The sequence below is a fragment of the Oncorhynchus tshawytscha genome, linkage group LG09, assembly GCF_018296145.1.
Source record: "Oncorhynchus tshawytscha isolate Ot180627B linkage group LG09, Otsh_v2.0, whole genome shotgun sequence".
NCBI lineage: Eukaryota > Metazoa > Chordata > Actinopteri > Salmoniformes > Salmonidae > Oncorhynchus > Oncorhynchus tshawytscha.
Genome location: NC_056437.1, coordinates 23,015,207 through 23,035,405, shown reverse-complemented (window position 1 = coordinate 23,035,405; position 20,199 = coordinate 23,015,207). Strand labels below are relative to the sequence as shown.

General features: G+C 41.4%; 1 protein-coding gene across 5 annotated transcripts in view; it reads left to right on the top strand.

The window, feature by feature from the left end:
- LOC112257599 (protocadherin alpha-C2) overlaps positions 1-20,199 on the top strand; it is a 62,563-nt gene that overhangs the window by 2,900 nt on the left and 39,464 nt on the right. Inside the window, exon 1 of one of the 5 annotated variants that reach the window (XM_024431294.2) lies at positions 3,682-6,203. The exons of 1 other annotated variant lie outside the window; for it this stretch is intronic. In XM_024431294.2, the coding sequence (XP_024287062.1) occupies positions 3,831-6,203 (2,373 nt within the window). In that variant the 5' untranslated portion in view covers positions 3,682-3,830. Of the gene's footprint in view, positions 1-3,681; positions 6,204-6,902; positions 9,392-9,915; positions 12,426-15,582; positions 18,145-20,199 lie in introns of those variants that run through there. 3 more of the 5 variants (XM_024431295.2, XM_024431297.2, XM_024431292.2) reach the window with 3 other exon arrangements.

Genomic DNA, 20,199 nt, shown 5'->3' with positions numbered 1-20,199 from the left:
TTAAATGTATATGCACACCACAGAATATTTAACCATTGAGTTCGACTACTGGTCATCAGCTGTTTGTCAGATTTAGGGCTAAGCAATAAATTACATTTGAGAGGATCATGCAAAGCGTTGTTCATTGGATTATCTTTTTTTTTATATATGAACTCTTCTGATAGATACCAACATCTTGAATAACTAAAGCAGTCACATCTGTATTCATTTTAAGAGCAGAGTAAAAGCACTTGGTGTCGCTGTAGACCGTGATTATTCAGTTGATAACTATATGGGGCTTCTCCTTCCTCTCCTCACTTCCACTGATGAGGCAGGTACAGTCAAGCGAGTTGTAGAGACGAGAACGCACTCGAGATAGGCCTGTGTGTAGACACAACCGTTGTATACTAATAGAGAGATTGTTTTTACATAAAAACGTTGCTTAGCAATATTAGAAATATATCATAAACAACTCACAGACGAATCAGAAGGTCTGTGTATAAGGATGGACCATTCCGTGCATTGTGGATATTTTTGGATTCGGATTGTGCTGTTTCTTTGCTTATGGGATATATCTTCCGGTCAGATTGTCTATTCTGTTTTAGAGGAGGTGAACAAGGGAACCGTTGTTGGGAATATAGCCAAGGATCTCAATCTCAACGTTCAGGAGCTGGAGTCACGTATGTTTCAGATTGTATCCGGATCCAACAAGAAGTATTTTGATGTAAATCTAAGAACTGGTGTTCTGTTCGTGAATGAGATAATCGACCGTGAGGAGCTTTGTGAGACCAATGTGAAGTGTTCTTTGAATGTGCAGGCCATTGCGCACAATCCTTTACATGTTTTTCGTGTTGAAATAGAGATTTTGGATACAAATGACAATATACCTTGTTTCATGGAAAATTCTCTGACATTAAATATTTCTGAAAACGCTGTTGCGGGAGAGCGATTTCTTCTGCCAGTGGCTGAGGATGCCGATGGGGGCAGTAACTCTATGAAACCTACAAGCTAAGTCCAAATTAACATTTTTATTTGGATGTACAGAGCGGTGGAGATCAGAGTTTGTCCGCTGAGTTAGTGTTACAGAAGGCTGTAGACCGAGAGAAACAGGCTGTGATGAAGCTCATACTAATTGCTGTTGATGGAGGAAAACCTCCCAGATCTGGGACATTACAGATCACTGTAAACGTATTCGATACTAATGACAATACTCCAATTTTCAGCAAACCTCTTTACAAAGTGAAAGTTGAGGAGAACGTTTCAAATGGAACCAAAATATTAACTCTCACCGCATCAGACTTGGATGAGGGTATCAACAGTGACATTCTTTACTATTTTGTTGGTAACAGGAATGCAAAAGGATCTAGTATATTTGCTATTGACCCATATACTGGGGATGTATCAGTGAAAGGTAATGTCGATTATGAAGAAAACGTTGGGATTGAGTTGCGAGTCCAGGCTGCAGACCAAGGCCAACCTCCAAAAACGACACATTGTAAAGTGTTGGTGGAAGTAGTCGATATAAATGACAATGCTCCAGAGATAGCAATAACATCACTCATGAGCACAGTAAGAGAGGATGCCAAGTCTGGCGCTGCTGTTGCTTTAGTCATGCTCTCAGATAAAGATGGGGGTAAAAATGGAATTGTGAATTGTCAGTTAAGTGATACTGTTCCTTTCAAACTGCAGTTTTCTTATAAAAATCACTACTCTTTAGTTGTGGACGGGCCTCTGGACAGAGAGAAATGTACTCAGTACAACATCAGTATTATTGCTATGGACGAGGGGACCCCACCTCTCTCCAGCACCAGTGTTGTTACTGTATACATTTCTGATATGAATGACAACCCACCCCGTTTTCCAGAACATCTTATTGACATGTTTCTAAAGGAGAATAGTCCAGTGGGTGGTCTGATAGTTAGGGTAAGTGCGTATGATCGAGATGAAATGGAAAACGCGCATGTATTATATTCTCTATCGGAAAGTAAAAGAGATAATATATCGCCCTCGTCAATTGTCAACATTAACTCTATAACTGGTGAAATATTCAGTTTACAGTCTTTTAACTATGAAGAAGTAAAACAGTTCCAGTTCCAAGTTCAGGCCACAGATTCTGGTGTTCCTCCACTAAGCAGCAACGTCACTGTCAACGTTTTTATCTTTGACGAGAATGACAACAGTCCTGTGATTCTCCCGCCCTATTCTGACCACGGCTCGGTTAATTCTGAGAACATTCCTTATTCTGCTGAAGCGGGATACTTTGTGGCCAAGATCAGGGCTGTAGACGCCGACTCTGGTTATAATGCGCTGCTTTCTTATCACATCTCTGAACCAAAGGGGACCAATCTATTCAGAATAGGAACCAACAACGGGGAAATACGGACTAAGAGACGCATGAGTGACAATGACTTAAAATCTCACCCGTTGGCCATTCTGGTGTCTGATAATGGAGAACCTTCCCTGTCTGCGACTGTGTCTATTGATGTTGTGGTCGTTGAAAGTACAGATGACAAACAGACAACTTTCAGACAACTGCCTGTAAAGGAGGAGAGTTTTTCAGATTTAAATCTGTATCTGCTCGTCACCATTGTGTCAGTATCAGTGATATTTCTATTGAGCCTCATCAGTTTAATAGTTGTAAAATGCCACAGGACAGACGGCGGTTTCAGCAGGTGCAGCGCCCCAATGATCACCACCCACCCTGACGGGAGCTGGTCTTACTCCAAATCTACTCAGCAGTTTGACGTGTGTTTTAGCTCTGACACACTGAAGAGTGACCTAGTCCTTTTTCCCACGCCGTTTCCACCTGCTGACGGTGAGCTGATCAGTATTAATGGAGGGGATACCTTCCAAAGGACACGGACGCTTCCCAACACTGAAAAGGTAAGAACATATTTTTATTTTACCAATATTCTAATGTTTCATTAAAGTTTTAGTGCAGAGCTCGTGAAATCTGCCGAGATTCCAGCATTGGTGATTTTAGCACCATGCTAGTGGACTGCGATGCCGCGACAGAAACCATCTCCATCAGTGGATTGGTGAATGACGAGCAGTATACATTGTTGTTCTTTCTTTAAATTCTTCATCTTTGAGGGGTTGTGTTAACGTCTCTCGACTTTCAATTAACCTTAAATTGTGACACCTTTCTCTTTTATAACTGGAATTAACGGGTACAAAATATTAAGCATCAGTTTTCTCATAGTCATTCTTCCACATTATTAAATTAAGAATTTGTCTTTTTCTTTATCTTCTTTAGTGCTTCATTTTGTGAACTGCCTAAATGTTGTGACCCATCTCATTTTGCAATGTATTCAACCATAAGGGTTATAACCTTCAGTCCTCTGTTTCTTTTTCAACTTCTAATACCTATAGCGGAAGCCTGTATGATAACTATGTCAAGTGTTGTGCTATTGATTAGTCAAAGTGGTAGGTGGTCTCTAAATTATATAGAGTAAACCACAAGTGAAATAAGTTGGCGTACTATTTGCCTCTTCTTGTAATGAAGCAGAATTTTTTACTTAGACTATTAAACCGTTTTATTTCAGGCAAAGACATGATGCAGATGTAGGTCATGTGCTTATTTCTAATTGAGCGGTGTCATGTCCATTTAGTAAGAAAAACACAGGGTGTCGCTGTAGACCGTGGATATGAACCCATGATTTAATTATTTTAGGGCCCCTCCTTCTGAGCCTATCAGTCAGTGTTGTGCAGGCTTTTGTCAGAATAACAGAGCCAGATTCCATTTGAAACGACAGCTCTTTCGTGAGAGTATATTTCTAAAATATTTGCCTTATTATCTTCATGATTTTCTCATAGAATACGGAAAGTGTGGGATTCCCGTGGATTTAACGATGGGTCATTCCATGCATTGTGGAAATTGTTGGATTACGGTTGTGCAGCTTCTTTGTTTCTGGGATGTATCTTCCGGTCAGATTGTCTATTCTGTCTCAGAGGAGGTGAACAAGGGAACCGTTGTTGGGAATATAGCCAAGGACTTCAATCTCAATGTTCAAGAACTGGAGTCTCGTATGTTTCAGATTGTATCCGGATCTAACAAGAAGTATTTTGATGTGAATTTAAAGACCGGTGCTCTGTTTGTGAAAGAAAGAATCGATCGAGAGGAGCTTTGTATGACCAGTCAAAAATGCTCTCTAAACTTGGAGGCCATTTCACAGAACCCTCTCAACATGTATCGTTTAGAGATCCAAGTATTAGATATAAATGATTACGCACCTTCATTTCGTACAAGTGATCATACATTAAATATCACAGAAGCTACCTCTCCAGGTGAAAGATATCCCCTACCAAGAGCTAATGATGCTGACATAGGCAGTAACTCTGTTAAAACCTACAAATTGAGCCCAAATGAGCACTTCTCTCTGGATGTACAGAGCGGTGAGAAAACGGTGTCTGCTGACTTAGTGCTTCAGAAAGCTTTAGACAGAGAGAAACAAGCGGTTATCGTGCTCCTTCTGACTGGTGTTGATGGAGGAAAACCTCCACGATCCGGGACATTAAATATATTTATTAATGTGATAGATGTAAACGATAATAGCCCGACATTTAGCAAACATTTGTATAAAATAAGTATATTTGAGAACCTCCCTGCTGGCACACCTATAATAACAATTAACGCAACTGATGTGGACTCAGGAGTATATGGGGAAATAATGTATTCTTTGATAGGCCATGGGGAGGAAAACGCACTGGACTTTTTTCAAATAAACCCAGTCACTGGTGAAATTACAGTTAAAGAAACAATTGATTACGAAGAGCATGCTGCGTTTGAGTTACAAGTACAGGCCAAAGACAGTAGTTCTAGTCCCCGTGCAACACACTGTAAAGTCCTGATAGAAGTGATGGATGTCAATGACAATTCCCCAGAAATATCAGTGACTTCAATGATGAATGCAGTCAGAGAAGATGCAAAATCAGGTACAGCTGTTGGTCTAATAACAGTGTCTGATAAAGACAGCGGTGTAAATGGAAAAGTACACTGTCAAATAGTAGGCTCTGTTCCATTCAAATTGAAATCCTCCTATAAAAACTATTACTCATTAGTTGTAGATGGATCTCTAGATAGAGAGAGTGGTTCCCAGTACAATGTGACCGTTACAGCTACAGATGAAGGCATCCCACCTCTCTCCAGTACCAGTGTCATTATTGTGTATGTCGCTGATGTGAATGACAACGCGCCTCGCTTTTCAGGACCAATAATGAATGTCTATCTGAAGGAGAATAGTCCCGTTGGAGGGCTTGTTGCCAGCTTGACTGCGCATGATCCTGATATGAATGAAAATGCTCAGATGTCTTATTCATTTTTAGAAGGCAATAATGCAATACCCTTGTCTACAATGATAAACATAAACTCCTTAACTGGTGAGATATATAGCATGCAGTCTTTTAACTATGAAGAAGTAAAACAGTTCCAGTTCCAAGTTCAGGCCACAGATTCTGGTGTTCCTCCACTAAGCAGCAACGTCACTGTCAACGTTTTTATCCTCGATGAGAATGACAACAGTCCTGTGATTCTCCCGCCCTATTCTGACCACGGCACCGTTAATTCTGAGAACATTCCTTATTCTGCTGAAGCGGGATACTTTGTGGCCAAGATCAGGGCTGTAGACGCCGACTCTGGTTATAATGCGCTGCTTTCTTATCACATATCTGAACCAAAGGGGACCAATCTATTCAGAATAGGAACCAACAACGGAGAAATACGGACTAAGAGACGCATGAGTGACAATGACTTAAAAGTTCTCTCGTTTTTCATTCTGGTGTCTGATAATGGAGAACCTTCCCTGTCTGCGACTGTGTCTATTGATGTTGTGGTCGTTGAAAGTACAGATGACACACAGACAACTTTCAGACAACTGCCTGTAAGGGAGGAAAGTTTCTCAGATTTAAATCTGTTTCTGCTCGTCGCCATTGTGTCAGTATCAGTGATATTTCTACTGAGCCTCATCAGTTTAATAGTTGTGAAATGCCACAGGACAGACGGCAGTTTCAGCAAGTGCAGCGCCCCAATGATCACCACACATCCTGACGGAAGCTGGTCTTACTCCAAATCTACTCAGCAGTTTGACGTGTGTTTTAGCTCTGACACACTGAAGAGTGAAGTAGTAGTTTTCCCCACGCCGTTTCCACCTGCTGATGGTGAGCTGATCAGTATTAATGGAGGAGACACTTTCCAAAGGATACGAACACTCCCTAACACAGAGAAGGTAAGACAATAAATATAGATTTTCCCAACTATTACAAAATATTTTAGAAGTGTTTGTGGAGAGCCCTGGTGGCATCAGCACCACACTGGTGGAGAGCGACACCGTGGGAGAAACTGTCCTCTCCAGCAGATTGGTGAGTTGTCCTTTCCCTATTTTCCTCATCTTTGAGGAAGGTTGCGCTTTCAATTATAGTCTTGTTGTGATCTCGATCAGAAACGTTGCTTCTTCAGAGTAGTATCGTTTACCGTGACAAATGTATATGATTATTTCTCGACCCTGCATAATTTCAACATCCAAAACGTTTCTTACAATATCATTGTTGCCTACTGTTGATGAACTGCTGTAAAGATATTTGGTTAAATTTGTCTGTCAAAGTGCTATTGAGTATAGCAGCCTATCCAGACGTTTACATTTGATTTCGTAATCTATTGCTCCTAAAAATAACGTCGATTTCAGCCTTTTCTATGTGTAGTCTAGTACGCCTAGTAATACTCAAACTGATATCAAATTTGAACTGTATAAAGAAAGACATGATGCACTCTGATTGTTGTACTTTCTCGTTTGACCAACATCATATTCATTAGTAAGCACTAAGTGTCGCTGTAGACCAAGGGAAAAAAATAACTTTTTTTTAAAAGTCTTTGTGCGGTGTCTGGCATTCATTGCAGGAAGGGCTTTGTCATAACATCATGGCTTGTATTCGTGAAGGAGTGTTTGGCATGGGGTAGAGGAGTTGATCTCGTTAGCTTATACATGCTTTTTCGTGATTTCCTTATTAATGATTACTGCAAATTGCATATGAACAGTGGATAACAATGGGCCTCTCCGTCAATGGATGTATTTTGATTCAGATTCTGCTGCTTCTTTGTTTCTGGGATTTATCTTCCGGTCAGATTGTCTATTCTGTCTCAGAGGAGGTGAACAAGGGAACCGTTGTTGGGAATATAGCCAAGGACCTCAATCTCAATGTTCAAGAACTGGAGTCTCGTATGTTTCAGATTGTATCCGGATCTCACAACAAGTATTTTGATGTGAATTTAAAGACCGGTTCTTTGTTTGTGAAGGAAATATTCGACCGAGAGGAACTCTGCATGACCAGTCAAAAATGCTCTCTAAACTTGGAGGCCATTGCACAGAACCCTCTCAACATGTATCGTTTAGAGATCCAAGTATTAGATATAAATGACAACGAACCTTCATTTCATATTAGTGATCATACATTGAATATAACAGAATCAACCTCTCCAGGTGAAAGATATCCTCTACCAAGGGCTAATGATGCTGATATCGGCAGTAATTCAGTGAAAACCTACAAGCTGAGCCCAAATGAGCACTTCCTTCTGGATGTACAGAGCGGTGGAGAGCAGAGTGTGTCTGCCGAGGTAGTGTTACATAAAGCTTTAGATCGAGAGAAACAAGCTGTGATCCGGCTCCTATTGACTGCTCTTGATGGAGGGAAACCTGCTAAATCTGGGACTCTTCAGATAATAGTGAATGTGATAGATGTGAACGATAATAGTCCAGTCTTCAGCAAACCAATGTACAAAGTACGTGTGTCGGAGAACGTACCTATAGGCACACCTATAATACAACTGAACGCAACCGATTTGGACTCAGGAGTAAATGGGGAAATATTTTTTCATTTGATTCATCACGGCAATCAGAAAGCATTGGATGTTTTTCAAATAAATCCAGCTACTGGTGAAATTACAGTAAAAGAAGTGATTGATCACGAAGAGAATGTTGCGTTTGAGCTGCACGTACAGGCCAAAGACAGGAGTTATAGTCCTCGCACAACGCACTGTAAAGTCTTAGTTGAAGTGATAGATGTCAATGACAATGCTCCAGAGATAACAATAACTTCAATGATGAATGCAGTCAGAGAAGATGCAAAATCAGATACAGCTGTTGGTCTAATAACAGTGTCTGATAAAGACAGGGGTGTAAATGGAAAAGTACACTGCCACATAGTAGGCTCTGTTCCATTCAAATTGCAATCCTCCTTTAAAAACTATTACTCATTAGTAGTAGATGGATCTCTAGATAGAGAGAGTGGTTCCCAGTACAATGTGACCGTTACAGCTACAGATGCAGGCATCCCACCTCTCTCCAGTACCAGTGTCATTATTGTGTATGTCGCTGATGTGAATGACAACGCGCCTCGCTTTTCAGAACAAATAATTCATGTCTATTTGAAGGAGAATACTCCCGTTGGAGGGCTTGTTGCCAGCTTGACTGCGCATGATCCTGATATGAATGAAAATGCTCAGATGTCTTATTCATTTTTAGAAGGCAATAATGCAATTCCCTTGTCTACAATAATGAATATAAACTCTTTAACTGGTGAATTATTCAGCCTACAGTCATTGAACTACGAGGAGGTGAAAAAGTTCGAGTTCCAAGTTCAGGCCACAGATTCTGGTGTTCCTCCACTAAGCAGCAAGGTCACTGTCAACGTTTTTATCCTTGATGAGAATGACAACAGTCCTGTGATTCTCCCGCCCTATTCTGACCACGGCTCCGTTAATTCTGAGAACATTCCTTATTCTGCTGAAGCGGGATACTTTGTGGCCAAGATCAGGGCTGTAGACGCCGACTCTGGTTATAATGCGCTGCTTTCTTATCACATCTCTGAACCAAAGGGGACCAATCTATTCAGAATAGGAACCAACAACGGAGAAATAACGACTAAGAGACGCATGAGTGACAATGATCTAAAAACTCACCCGTTGGTCATTCTGGTGTCTGATAATGGAGAACCTTCCCTGTCTGCGACTGTGTCTATTGATGTTGTGATCGTTGAAAGTACAGGTGACATGCAGACAACTTTCAGACAACTGCCTGTAAAGGAGGAGAGTTTCTCAGATTTAAATCTGTATCTGCTCGTCGCCATTGTGTCAGTATCAGTGGTATTTCTACTGAGCCTCATCAGTTTAATAGTTGTAAAATGCCACAGGACAGACGGCAGTTTCAGCAGGTACAGCGCCCCCATGATCACCACCCACCCTGACGGGAGCTGGTCTTACTCCAAATCTACTCAGCAGTATGACGTGTGTTTTAGTTCTGACACACTGAAGAATGACGTAGTAGTTTTCCCCACTCCGTTTCCACCTGCTGATGGTGAGCTGATCAGTATCAATGAAGGAGACACTTTTCAACGGACACGAACGCTTCCCAGTAGCGAGAAGGTAATTACCCTTCATTATAAAAGCATACTATGCAGCATCTATTGACCAAAATGTTATTTGTATGTCGATAATATGTCTCTTGTTTTATATCATTAGTTTTGTTCAGGAAATCCTGATGTCTCAGCATGTTGTTGTTTCGTTCAATGTGCCTTTTGACAAGGTAATGTAGGGGTACCTTATGTTGTTGAATAGAGTTAGGCCTACCTTGTTGAACTTTTCTGCCTTCTGGATATTAATCACTTTGTTCAAACAATATTTTCATAATTTGGGGTTCATATGGTGTCAATGTTATGGTTAATTGTAGGTCAAAAAAGACAGCTCGTTTAAGAAGCACTTTTATTTTGACTTCAGCACCACTGGGGTGGACAGAGACATAACTGGGTCGCTGGTGGTTTTTAAAAACACTCGTTTCATGTCACACCGTGTCGCTGCAGACCATGAATATGAAGGTTGTTTCTCAGTCTGGTGCCCCTCCCTCTATGGCTTATCCTGAGCTGGGAGGGATTTGTACAGGTCCAGGATACAACGCACTCTGTTTGTGTTTTATACAAGAAAGCATTCTCACTGCGTTTTGAGCGTTTTATGTCTAATGTTTTTATGGTAGATAACACTAGTTTCAGAATCTACTTATCGATGTTTGGCACAAACAACTGAACCTTGGATAACGATGGGCCTCTTTCTCCATGCATGTATTTTTATTCGAATTCTGCTTCTTCTTTGTTTCTGGAATTTATCATCCGGTCAGATTGTCTATTCTGTCTCAGAGGAGGTGAACAAGGGAACCGTTGTTGGGAATATAGCCAAGGACCTCAATCTCAATGTTCAGGAATTGGAGTCTCGTATGTTTCAGATTGTAGCCGGATCTAACCAGAAGTATTTTGATGTGAATGTTAAGACTGGTGCTCTGTTTGTGGTTGAGAGAATCGATCGAGAAGACCTATGTGTGACGAGCAAGACTTGTGCCTTAAATTTAGAGGCCCTAGCACAAAACCCGCATAGTCTTTATCGGATCGAGATAGAGATTTTGGATACAAATGACAACGCGCCATTTTTCTCAGGTAATACACTTACAATGAATATTACAGAGATAGCTATTTTGGGAGACAAATTCCTCTTACCCATTGCAAAAGATCCAGATGTTGGTAGTAACTCGGTAAACAGCTACAAGCTGAGTCCAAATGAACACTTCTCTCTGGATGTACAGAGCGGTGGAGAGCAGAGTGTGTCTGCGGAATTAGTGCTAAAGAAAGCTTTAGACCGAGAGAAACAGGCTGTGATCCAGCTAACACTGACTGCTGTTGATGGAGGAAACCCTCCTCGATCAGGGACGTTACAGATTGTGATAAACGTTATGGATATAAATGACAATAATCCAATTTTCAGCAAACCTCTTTACAAAGTGAAAGTGAATGAAAATTCGCCGGTAGGAAAAAAAGTAACGTCTCTTCTTGCTTCGGATATGGATGAAGGAGTAAATGGTGAAGTAATATATTCTCTAGTTGGATATGGGCCTGAAAACGAAGCTCTATTCTCTATCGTTCCAGAGACAGGGGTGATTGAGGTAAAGGGAGTGATTGACCATGAACAAAATGCTGCAATTGAGTTAAGAGTCCAAGCAAAAGACAAGGGTATTCCACCTAGGAGTACACGTTGTAAAGTCTTAGTTGAAGTTATTGATGAGAATGATAACACTCCAGAAATATCAGTGACGTCACTCATTGACACTGTTCGCGAGGATGTGAAAACAGGCACAGCTGTTGCCTTAGTCACAGTCAGTGACAAAGATGGGGGTACGAATGGAGTAGTTCAGTGTAACATTGCAGGTTCTGGTCCTTTCAAGTTGCAATCTTCATATAATAATTACTATTCTGTATTAGTTGATGGGCCACTAGACAGAGAACTTGTTTCAATGTACAATATAACCATTGTTGCAACAGATGAAGGATCCCCACCTCTCTCCAGCACTCGAGTTATTAGTGTGCACATTTCTGATGTGAATGACAATGCGCCTCGCTTTTCAGAGACCGTAATGGTGAATTTAAAAGAAAACAGCCCAGTGGGAGGGCTTATTGCCAGCTTGACTGCGCATGATCCAGATATGAATGAAAATGCTCAGATGTCTTATTCATTTTTAGAAGGCAATAATGCAATACCCTTGTCTACAATGATAAATATCAACTCCTTAACTGGTGAGATATATAGCACGCAGTCTTTTAACTATGAAGAAGTAAAAAAGTTACAATTTCAAGTTCAGGCCACAGATTCTGGTGTTCTTCCATTAAGCAGCAACGTCACTGTCAACGTTTTTATCCTTGACGAGAATGACAACAGTCCTGTGATTCTCCCGCCCTATTCTGACCACGGCTCCGTTAATTCTGAGAACATTCCTTATTCTGCTGAAGCGGGATACTTTGTGGCCAAGATCAGGGCTGTAGACGCCGACTCTGGTTATAATGCGCTGCTTTCTTATCACATCTCTGAACCAAAGGGGACCAATCTATTCAGAATAGGAACCAACAACGGGGAAATACGGACTAAGAGACGCATGAGTGACAATGACCTAAAAACTCACCCGTTGGTCATTCTGGTGTCTGATAATGGAGAACCTTCCCTGTCTGCGACTGTGTCTATTGATGTTGTGGTCGTTGAAAGTACAGATGACAAACAGACAACTTTCAGACAACTGCCTGTAAAGGAGGAGCGTTTCTCAGATTTAAATCTGTATCTGCTCGTCGCCATTGTGTCAATATCAGTGATATTTCTACTGAGCCTCATCAGTTTAATAGTTGTAAAATGCCACAGGACAGACGGCAGTTTCAGCAAGTGCAGCGCCCCAATGATCACCACACATCCTGACGGGAGCTGGTCTTACTCCAAATCTACTCAGCAGTATGACGTGTGTTTCAGCTCTGACACAATGAAGAGTGATGTAGTAGTTTTCCCCACGCAGTTTCCACCTGTTGATGGTGAGCTGATCAGTATTAGTGGAGGAGACACTTTTCAAAGGACACGAACACTTTCCAACACAGAGAAGGTAAGGATCACTTTTTCTAAGGATTTTGCTTTGTAATTGCTTTTTTAAAATTGACATTATTGTCTTATGTGCACATTATATTTTTTCAAATTCCCGAAAAACTTGGGGAAGTTCCCTTCTAACTTGACAAATTTAATGGGTACGGTATAGTTTGGGTAAAATTTTGCTCCAAATTGATGCAGCATGCAGCTTTTTAATTCAACCCCATGGACAGCGACCTGTGGCTACTTTGGTTAGTCAGTCTCATTCTTGCTCACTTTTTCTAGATACAACTGCAGCAAAGTTGTGTCGTATTGTCCTCTAACAGATAAAGGTATGAACCTGTCAGAATATTGTAGTTTTTCGTTGTTTCATGTAAAACTGAACATTCTTTGTTTGTTTCTTTAGGCGTTCCTTATGTTATTTCAGCCCAGCCTCACATCCAATTCGCGCATATATGTACAAAATGTATTTCAGCAGATTTCGTGCGTTTTTGTGCATTTTTGTGTGGTTCAATTCGTTCGAAAATACACGCATTTATGTGCTACTTAATTCGTGCGAAAAGACACGAATTTAAGCCTTTGCAACAACCATATACGCGACTATACCTTACCCTAACCTTAACCCTAACCTTAACCATTCTACTAACTATACCTAACCCTAACTCCAACTGGACCTAACCCTAACCCCCACCCTACGGACGGCCTACGCGCATATGTGTGGAGTGCACCCCCTCCCTTCCCCCCTCCGGTTTCCAAGTGTCAGAGATGGAAGTGGATCAACCGACTCAAAACTAGAAACCAAACTCCTAGGTTGCACTATGCTTTCCACATCCGTTGACAAGCGGACCTAGACATCATGACCACACCACTCGATATGGACACATGGCAACCAACCGAGGACCAAACCTGCATAAGGTGCGCAACTCAAGGGATTTTGCCTGATCCTACATCGAGTTTAAGAACAAAAATTAAATATAAACTATCGCGTCTATATGGTTGTTGAAAAGGCTTGTATGTAGCCTACTGGTTAAATTTGTGTCTTTTCGCACGAATTAAGAAGCACATAAATTCGTGTCTTTTCTCACGAATTAAGCCACAAAAACGCACAAAAACGCACGAAATTTGCTGAAATGCATTTTGTACATATATGCACGAATTGATTGTGAGACTGTGTTGGTTATTTACAGTTGAAATCGGAAGTTTACATACACCTTAGCCATATACATTTAAACGCAGTTTTTCACAATTCCTGACATTTAATCCTAGTAAAAATTCCCTGTTTTAGGTCACCACTTTATTTTAAGAATGTGAAATGACAGAATAATAGGTGAGAGAATGATTTATTTCAGCTTTTATTTCTTTCATCACATTCCCAGTGGGTCAGATGTTTACAAACACTCAATTAGTATTTGGTAGCATTGCCTTTAAATTGTTTAACTTGGGTCAAACGTGTTCACACACGCGTTTTCTGTCCTGCCCACAAATGTTCTATAGGGTCGAGGTCAGGGCTGTGTGATGGGCACCCAAATACCTTGAATTTCTTGTCCTTAAGCCATTTTGCCACAACTTTGGAAGTATGCTTGGGGTCATGGACCATTTGGAAGAGTCATTTGCGACCAAGCTTTAACTTCCTGGCTGATGTCTGGAGATGTTGTTTTAATACATCCACGTAATTTTCCTGCCTCATGATGCCATCTAGTTTGTGAAGTGCACCAGTCCCTCCTGCAGCACAGCACCCCCACAACATAATGCTACCACCCCTGTGCGTCATGGTTGGGATGGTGTTCTTTGGCTTGCAAGCCTCCCCCTTTTTCCTCCAAACATAACGATGTTCATTATGGCCAAGCAGTTCTATTTTTGTTTCATCAGACCAGAGAACATTTCTCCAAAAAATACGATCTTTGTTCCCATGTGCAGTTGCAAACCGTAGTCTGGCTTTTTTATGGCGGTTTTGGAGCAGTGGCTTCTTCCTTGCTGAGTGGCTTTTCAGGTTTTGTCGATATAGGACTCGTTTTACTGTGGATATAGATGCTTTTGTACCTGTTTCCTCCAGCATCTTCACAAGGTCCTTTGCTGTTGTTCTGGGATTGATTTGCACTTTTCGTACCAAAGTACTTCCATCTCTAGGAGACAGAACGCGTCTCTTTCCTGATTGGTATGACGGCAGCAGGGTCCCATGGTGTTTATACTTATGTACTATTGTTTGTACAGATGAACGTGGTAGCTTCAGGTATTTGGAAATGGCTTCCAAGGTAAAACCAAACGTGTGGAGGTCTACAATTTGTTTTCTGAGGTCTTGGATGATATCTTTTGATTTTCCCATGATGTCAAGCAAAGAGGCACTGAGTTTGAAGGTACGCCTTTAAATACATCCACAGGTACACCTCCAATTGACTCAAATGATGTCAATTAGCCTATCAGAAGCTTCTAAAGCCATGGCATCATTTTCGGGAATTTTCCAAGCTGTTTAAAGGCACAGTCAACTTAGTTTATGTAAACTTAACTAAAATAATACATTTTTATAATTATTATTTTTTTAAACACAGTAGAAACACTTGGTGTTACTGTAAACCGTGATTATATTGTGTTGATTAGGTTCCTCGTTTCTTCCTGCACTTCCACTGCTGAAGGCACAGTCAAGCAAGTTTGGTGAGACGGGAATGCACTCGAGATGTACTGTATGTAAACGCATCAGGGGGTGTAGTGATCATTGGGGCGCTGCACCAAGGGGGGGGGGTTCTGCACTACCGGAAAGGCCCATCACTATCCACGGACCACCCTATTCTTCTGTAGGCCTAAGTTATTTATGATCGTTTCATTATATTGCAAAGTATCGTTAAGAATAATCTCTCGACTAGTATACCGCGGTTCTTTTGATGGGAGGGGCGGCAGGTATCCTAGTGGTTAGAGCGTTGAACTAGTAACCGAAAGGTTGCAATATCAAATCCCCCAGCTGACAAGGTTAAAAAAAACTGCTGTTCTGCCCCTGAACAAGGCAGTTAACCTACTGTTCCTAGGCTGTCATTGAAAATAAGAATTTGTTATTAACTGACTTGCCTAGTTAAATAAAGTTTTTTTTTTTTTAAATAAACAGCTATGTCAATAGTATTTGTGCTGTGTATACACAACAAACACAGGATGTCGCTGTTGACCATGAACATTATTTCTAGGAGGAATAATACTGGACTATTCTTGTGAATACTAAAAAAGGAATGGAGTTGAAACCAGTCGTGTGTTTTGGGATGAGGGGAAAATGCTTGTGCGTCCTGGATTACTTGGGTTGTATAAACACGGATTAGCAGAGTTTGTATTATTTTCATTTTTCCCTTTTTGTATATTTTGGATAAGCGTTTATTTGTACAGCCATGGGCCTGTGTGACCACAGAAGACGTGTTGGGATACAATGTCTTCTGCTGCTTTGTTCATGGGGATTGTGTTCCGGACAGTTCGTGTATTCAGTCTCAGAGGAGGTGGATAAAGGAACATTTGTTGGAAATATCGCCAAAGACCTAAATCTTAACGTGAGGGAACTAGAATCTAGAGAGATTCAGATAGTAACCGGATCCAAACGGAGGTATTTTGATATCGACGTGAAGACGGGCGTTCTTTTTGTCAGTGAGATAATTGACAGAGATGCCATCTGCCCCAACTCCATAACATGCTCCATAGATGTAGAAGCTATCATGAACCATCCCATGCGAATCCATCGGATTGAAGTAAACATTTTGGACATAAATGACAACGCGCCATCATTTCAAGAGCGCATTCACGTTATCAATATGACCGAATATGCCTCTCCAGGTGAAAGATTTCCATTACCACTTGCCGGTGATGCGGACGTTGGCAGTAAATCGATAAAAACCTACAACCTGAGCCCGAATGAATACTTTTCTCTGGATGTACAGAGCGATGAGCATAGTGTGACTGCTGAGTTAGTGCTGCAGAAAGCTTTAGACCGAGAGAAACAAGCTGTAATTAAGATGATACTGATTGCTGTTGATGGAGGGAAACCTCCACGATCCGGAACTTTAGAGATAATAATTAATGTGATAGACGTGAACGACAACAGCCCGATTTTCACGAAATCTCTGTATAAAGTCCAAGTCTTAGAAAATGTTGCCATTGGAACTTTAGTTCTAATCATAAACGCAACAGACATAGACGAAGCTGCAAACGGTGAGATTGAATACTCCTTCATTAGTAACAGAGAAATGGATCTTCATAGGCTGTTTGCAGTCAATCAGCACACAGGTGAAATAACCATTAAAGGAAGGTTAGATCACGAGGAGAACCCTGCGTTTGAAATCCGTGTACAAGCAAAAGACAAGGGTAATCCACAAAGGAGTGCCCATTCAAAAGTCCTTATTGAAATACTTGATATCAATGATAATACACCCGAGATAGAAATAACATCACTGTCCATTGCAGTCAAAGAAGATGCCGAGAAAGGAACAGCAGTGGCTTCAATGAGTATTGGAGACAAAGATGGGAGTAAAAATGGGCTCATCAAAGCATTTGTTCTGGGAGATTTTCCTTTTAAATTACAGTCGTCCTATAAGAACTATTATTCTTTGGTGGTAGACGGGCCTCTAGACAGAGAGAGTGCCTCTCTTCATAACGTAACTATTAAAGCCATTGATGAAGGGACCCCACCTCTCTCCAGTACCAGTGTTATTACTGTACACATTTCTGATGTGAATGACAACGCCCCACTCTTTCCGGAGCCCATATTGAACTTTTATATAGAGGAGAACAGTCCAGTGCGGGTTCGTGTTGGCAGCGTGACAGCGAATGACCCGGATATCAATGAAAACTCTCAATTGACGTATACACTATCAAAAACCAAAACATACGCCCGTTTGTCAACATTTCTAAACTTAAATTCTCTAACTGGTGAAATATTCAGCTTACAGTCATTTAACTATGAAGAAGTAAAAACGTTCCAGTTCCAAGTTCAGGCCACAGATTCTGGTGTTCCTCCACTAAACAGCAACGTCACTGTCAACGTTTTTATCCTTGATGAGAATGACAACACTCCTGTGATTCTCCCGCCCTATTCTGACCACGGATCCGTTAATTCTGAGAACATTCCTTATTCTGCTGAAGCGGGATACTTTGTGGCCAAGATCAGGGCTGTAGACGCCGACTCTGGTTATAATGCGCTGCTTTCTTATCACATCTCTGAACCAAAGGGGACCAATCTATTCAGAATAGGAACCAACAACGGAGAAATACGGACTAAGAGACGCATGAGTGACAATGACCTAAAAACTCACCCGTTGGTCATTCTGGTGTCTGATAATGGAGAACCTTCCCTGTCTGCGACTGTGTCTATTGATGTTGTGATCGTTGAAAGTACAGATGACAAACAGACAACTTTCAGACAACTGCCTGTAAAGGAGGAGAGTTTCTCAGATTTAAATCTGTATCTGCTCGTCGCCATTGTGTCAGTATCCGTGATATTTCTACTGAGCCTCATCAGTTTAATAGTTGTAAAATGCCACAGGACAGACGGCAGTTTCAGCAGGTACAGCGCCCCCATGATCACCACCCACCCTGACGGGAGCTGGTCTTACTCCAAATCTACTCAGCAGTATGACGTGTGTTTTAGTTCTGACACACTGAAGAGTGACGTAGTAGTTTTCCCCACTCCGTTTTCATCTGCTGATGGCGAGCTGATCAGCATTAATGGCGGGGATACTTTTCAAAGGACACGAACGCTTCCTAGGAGTGAGAAGGTAAGCCTTTTTCACTATTCACAATAAGTACTGGATCTGTTAGAATGAGGTTTTGTTTAATTCAGTCACTGCTTATGGATTTGTTTTTTATAAAAATGTTGTTGGATGATTATTGACAGTGACATTGAGTACGGTTACATGCACACAATAGTACGATTAATGTGGATAGATTAATATAATAGTTCGATTAAAACTTTTACATTATTTGCAAGAAGTACAATTTCCCTAATAATCTTTACAATCAGGCTACCTGATGGCACTCTGATGAATGCAGAAAATCCCCAATGAAAATATACGTTCTACCACATCGACCATGTTATTTTTGGGAAACATATTTAATTCTAAGTTCGACATAACGTTTGTATGTGAAAAAAAAAAACTTCTAAGATGCGTACATTCAGTTGTTCCAAACTCACTTCACTCGCGATAAAGAGGGAGGCTCGCTCCGCTGGTGCTAGCACATGCGCAGATCAAACACACAGCTGGAACGCGGATAAAGGTGTTTACATGTCCTAATAATTCGAAAGATTGCTTCGAAAACCAGACGTTTTAATCGGCGTAATGCTTACTTCTATTTTGACCTCATGCTGATTACGATAAACAGAGTAACGTGTTTACATGACTATTGCATAATCTGCCTATTGGCACAATCCGTTTAATATCGAATTATTAGTGTGCATGTAAATGTAAGCCTATAAATTGTCGTCGATTGTGAAGTGATTCAGATTTCACATAACAGCTACTGCTGCTTCATCATACATGGTGATAGTAGGGCTGTCAATAGCAGGGCTGTCAAACTCATTCCATGGAGGGCCTAGTGTCTGCGGTTTTAGTTTTTTTTCATTTCAATTTAGACCTAGGTGAAGGGAGTTCTCCAAATGAAATTAAATCAAATGTATTTATAAAGCTTTACATCGGCAGATGTTACAAAGTGCTTATACAGTTGTGGACAGTAGCATCATTACTGATGTATAGTATAGGCCTATTTCAGCACCACCGGTGTGGATAGCAGCATCAGTTCTGAGGTATTCTATAGGTCTATTTTAGCACCACCAAGCTACAGCAAAACATCAATCAATCAATCACTCAATCAAATGTATTTATAAAGCCCTTTTTACATCAGCCTATGTCAGAAAGTGCTGTACAGAAACCGCAAACAGTAAACAGCAAGCAATGCAGATTTAGAAGCACAGGGGCTAGGAAAAACTCCCTAGAAAGCCCGGACCTAGGATGAAACCTAGAAAGGAACCAGGCTCTGAGGGGTGGCCAGTCCTCTTCTGGCTGTGCCAGGTGGAGATTATAACAGAACATGGCCAAGATGTTCAAACATTCATAGATGACCAGCAGGGTCAGATAATGATAATCACAGTGGTTGTCGAGGGTGCAACAGGACAGCACCTCAGGAGTAAATGTCAGTTGGCTTTTCATAGCCGATCATTCAGAGTTAAAGACAGCAGGTGTGGTAGAAAGAGAGTCCAAAACAGCAGGTCTGGGACAAGGTAGCATGTCCAGTGAACAGGTCAGGCTTCCATAGCCGCAGGCATAACAGTTGAACTGGAGCAGCAGCATGACCAGGACTGGGGACAGCAAGGAGTCATCTGGCCAGGTAGTCCTGATGCATGGTCCTAGGGCTCAGGTCATCCAAGAGGAGAGAGAGCGAAAGAGAGAGAGAATGAGAAAGAGAAAGAGAGAGAAAGAATTAGAGGGAGCATAGTTAAATTCACACAGGACACCGGATAAGACAGGAGAAATACTCCAGATATAACAGACTGACTATAGCCCCCCGACACAAACTATTGCAGCATAAATACTGGAGGCTGAGACAGGAGGGGCCAGGAGACACTGTGGCACTGTCCTGACGATACCCACAGACAGGGCCAAACAGGCGGGATTTAACCCCACCCACTTTGCCTAAGCACAGCCTCCACACCACTAGAGGGATATCTCCAACCACCAACCTACTACCCTGAGACAAGGCAGAGTATAGCCCACAAAGATCTCCCCGACTGCACGAACCCGAGGGGGGCGCCAACGCCGGATAGGAATATCATGTGA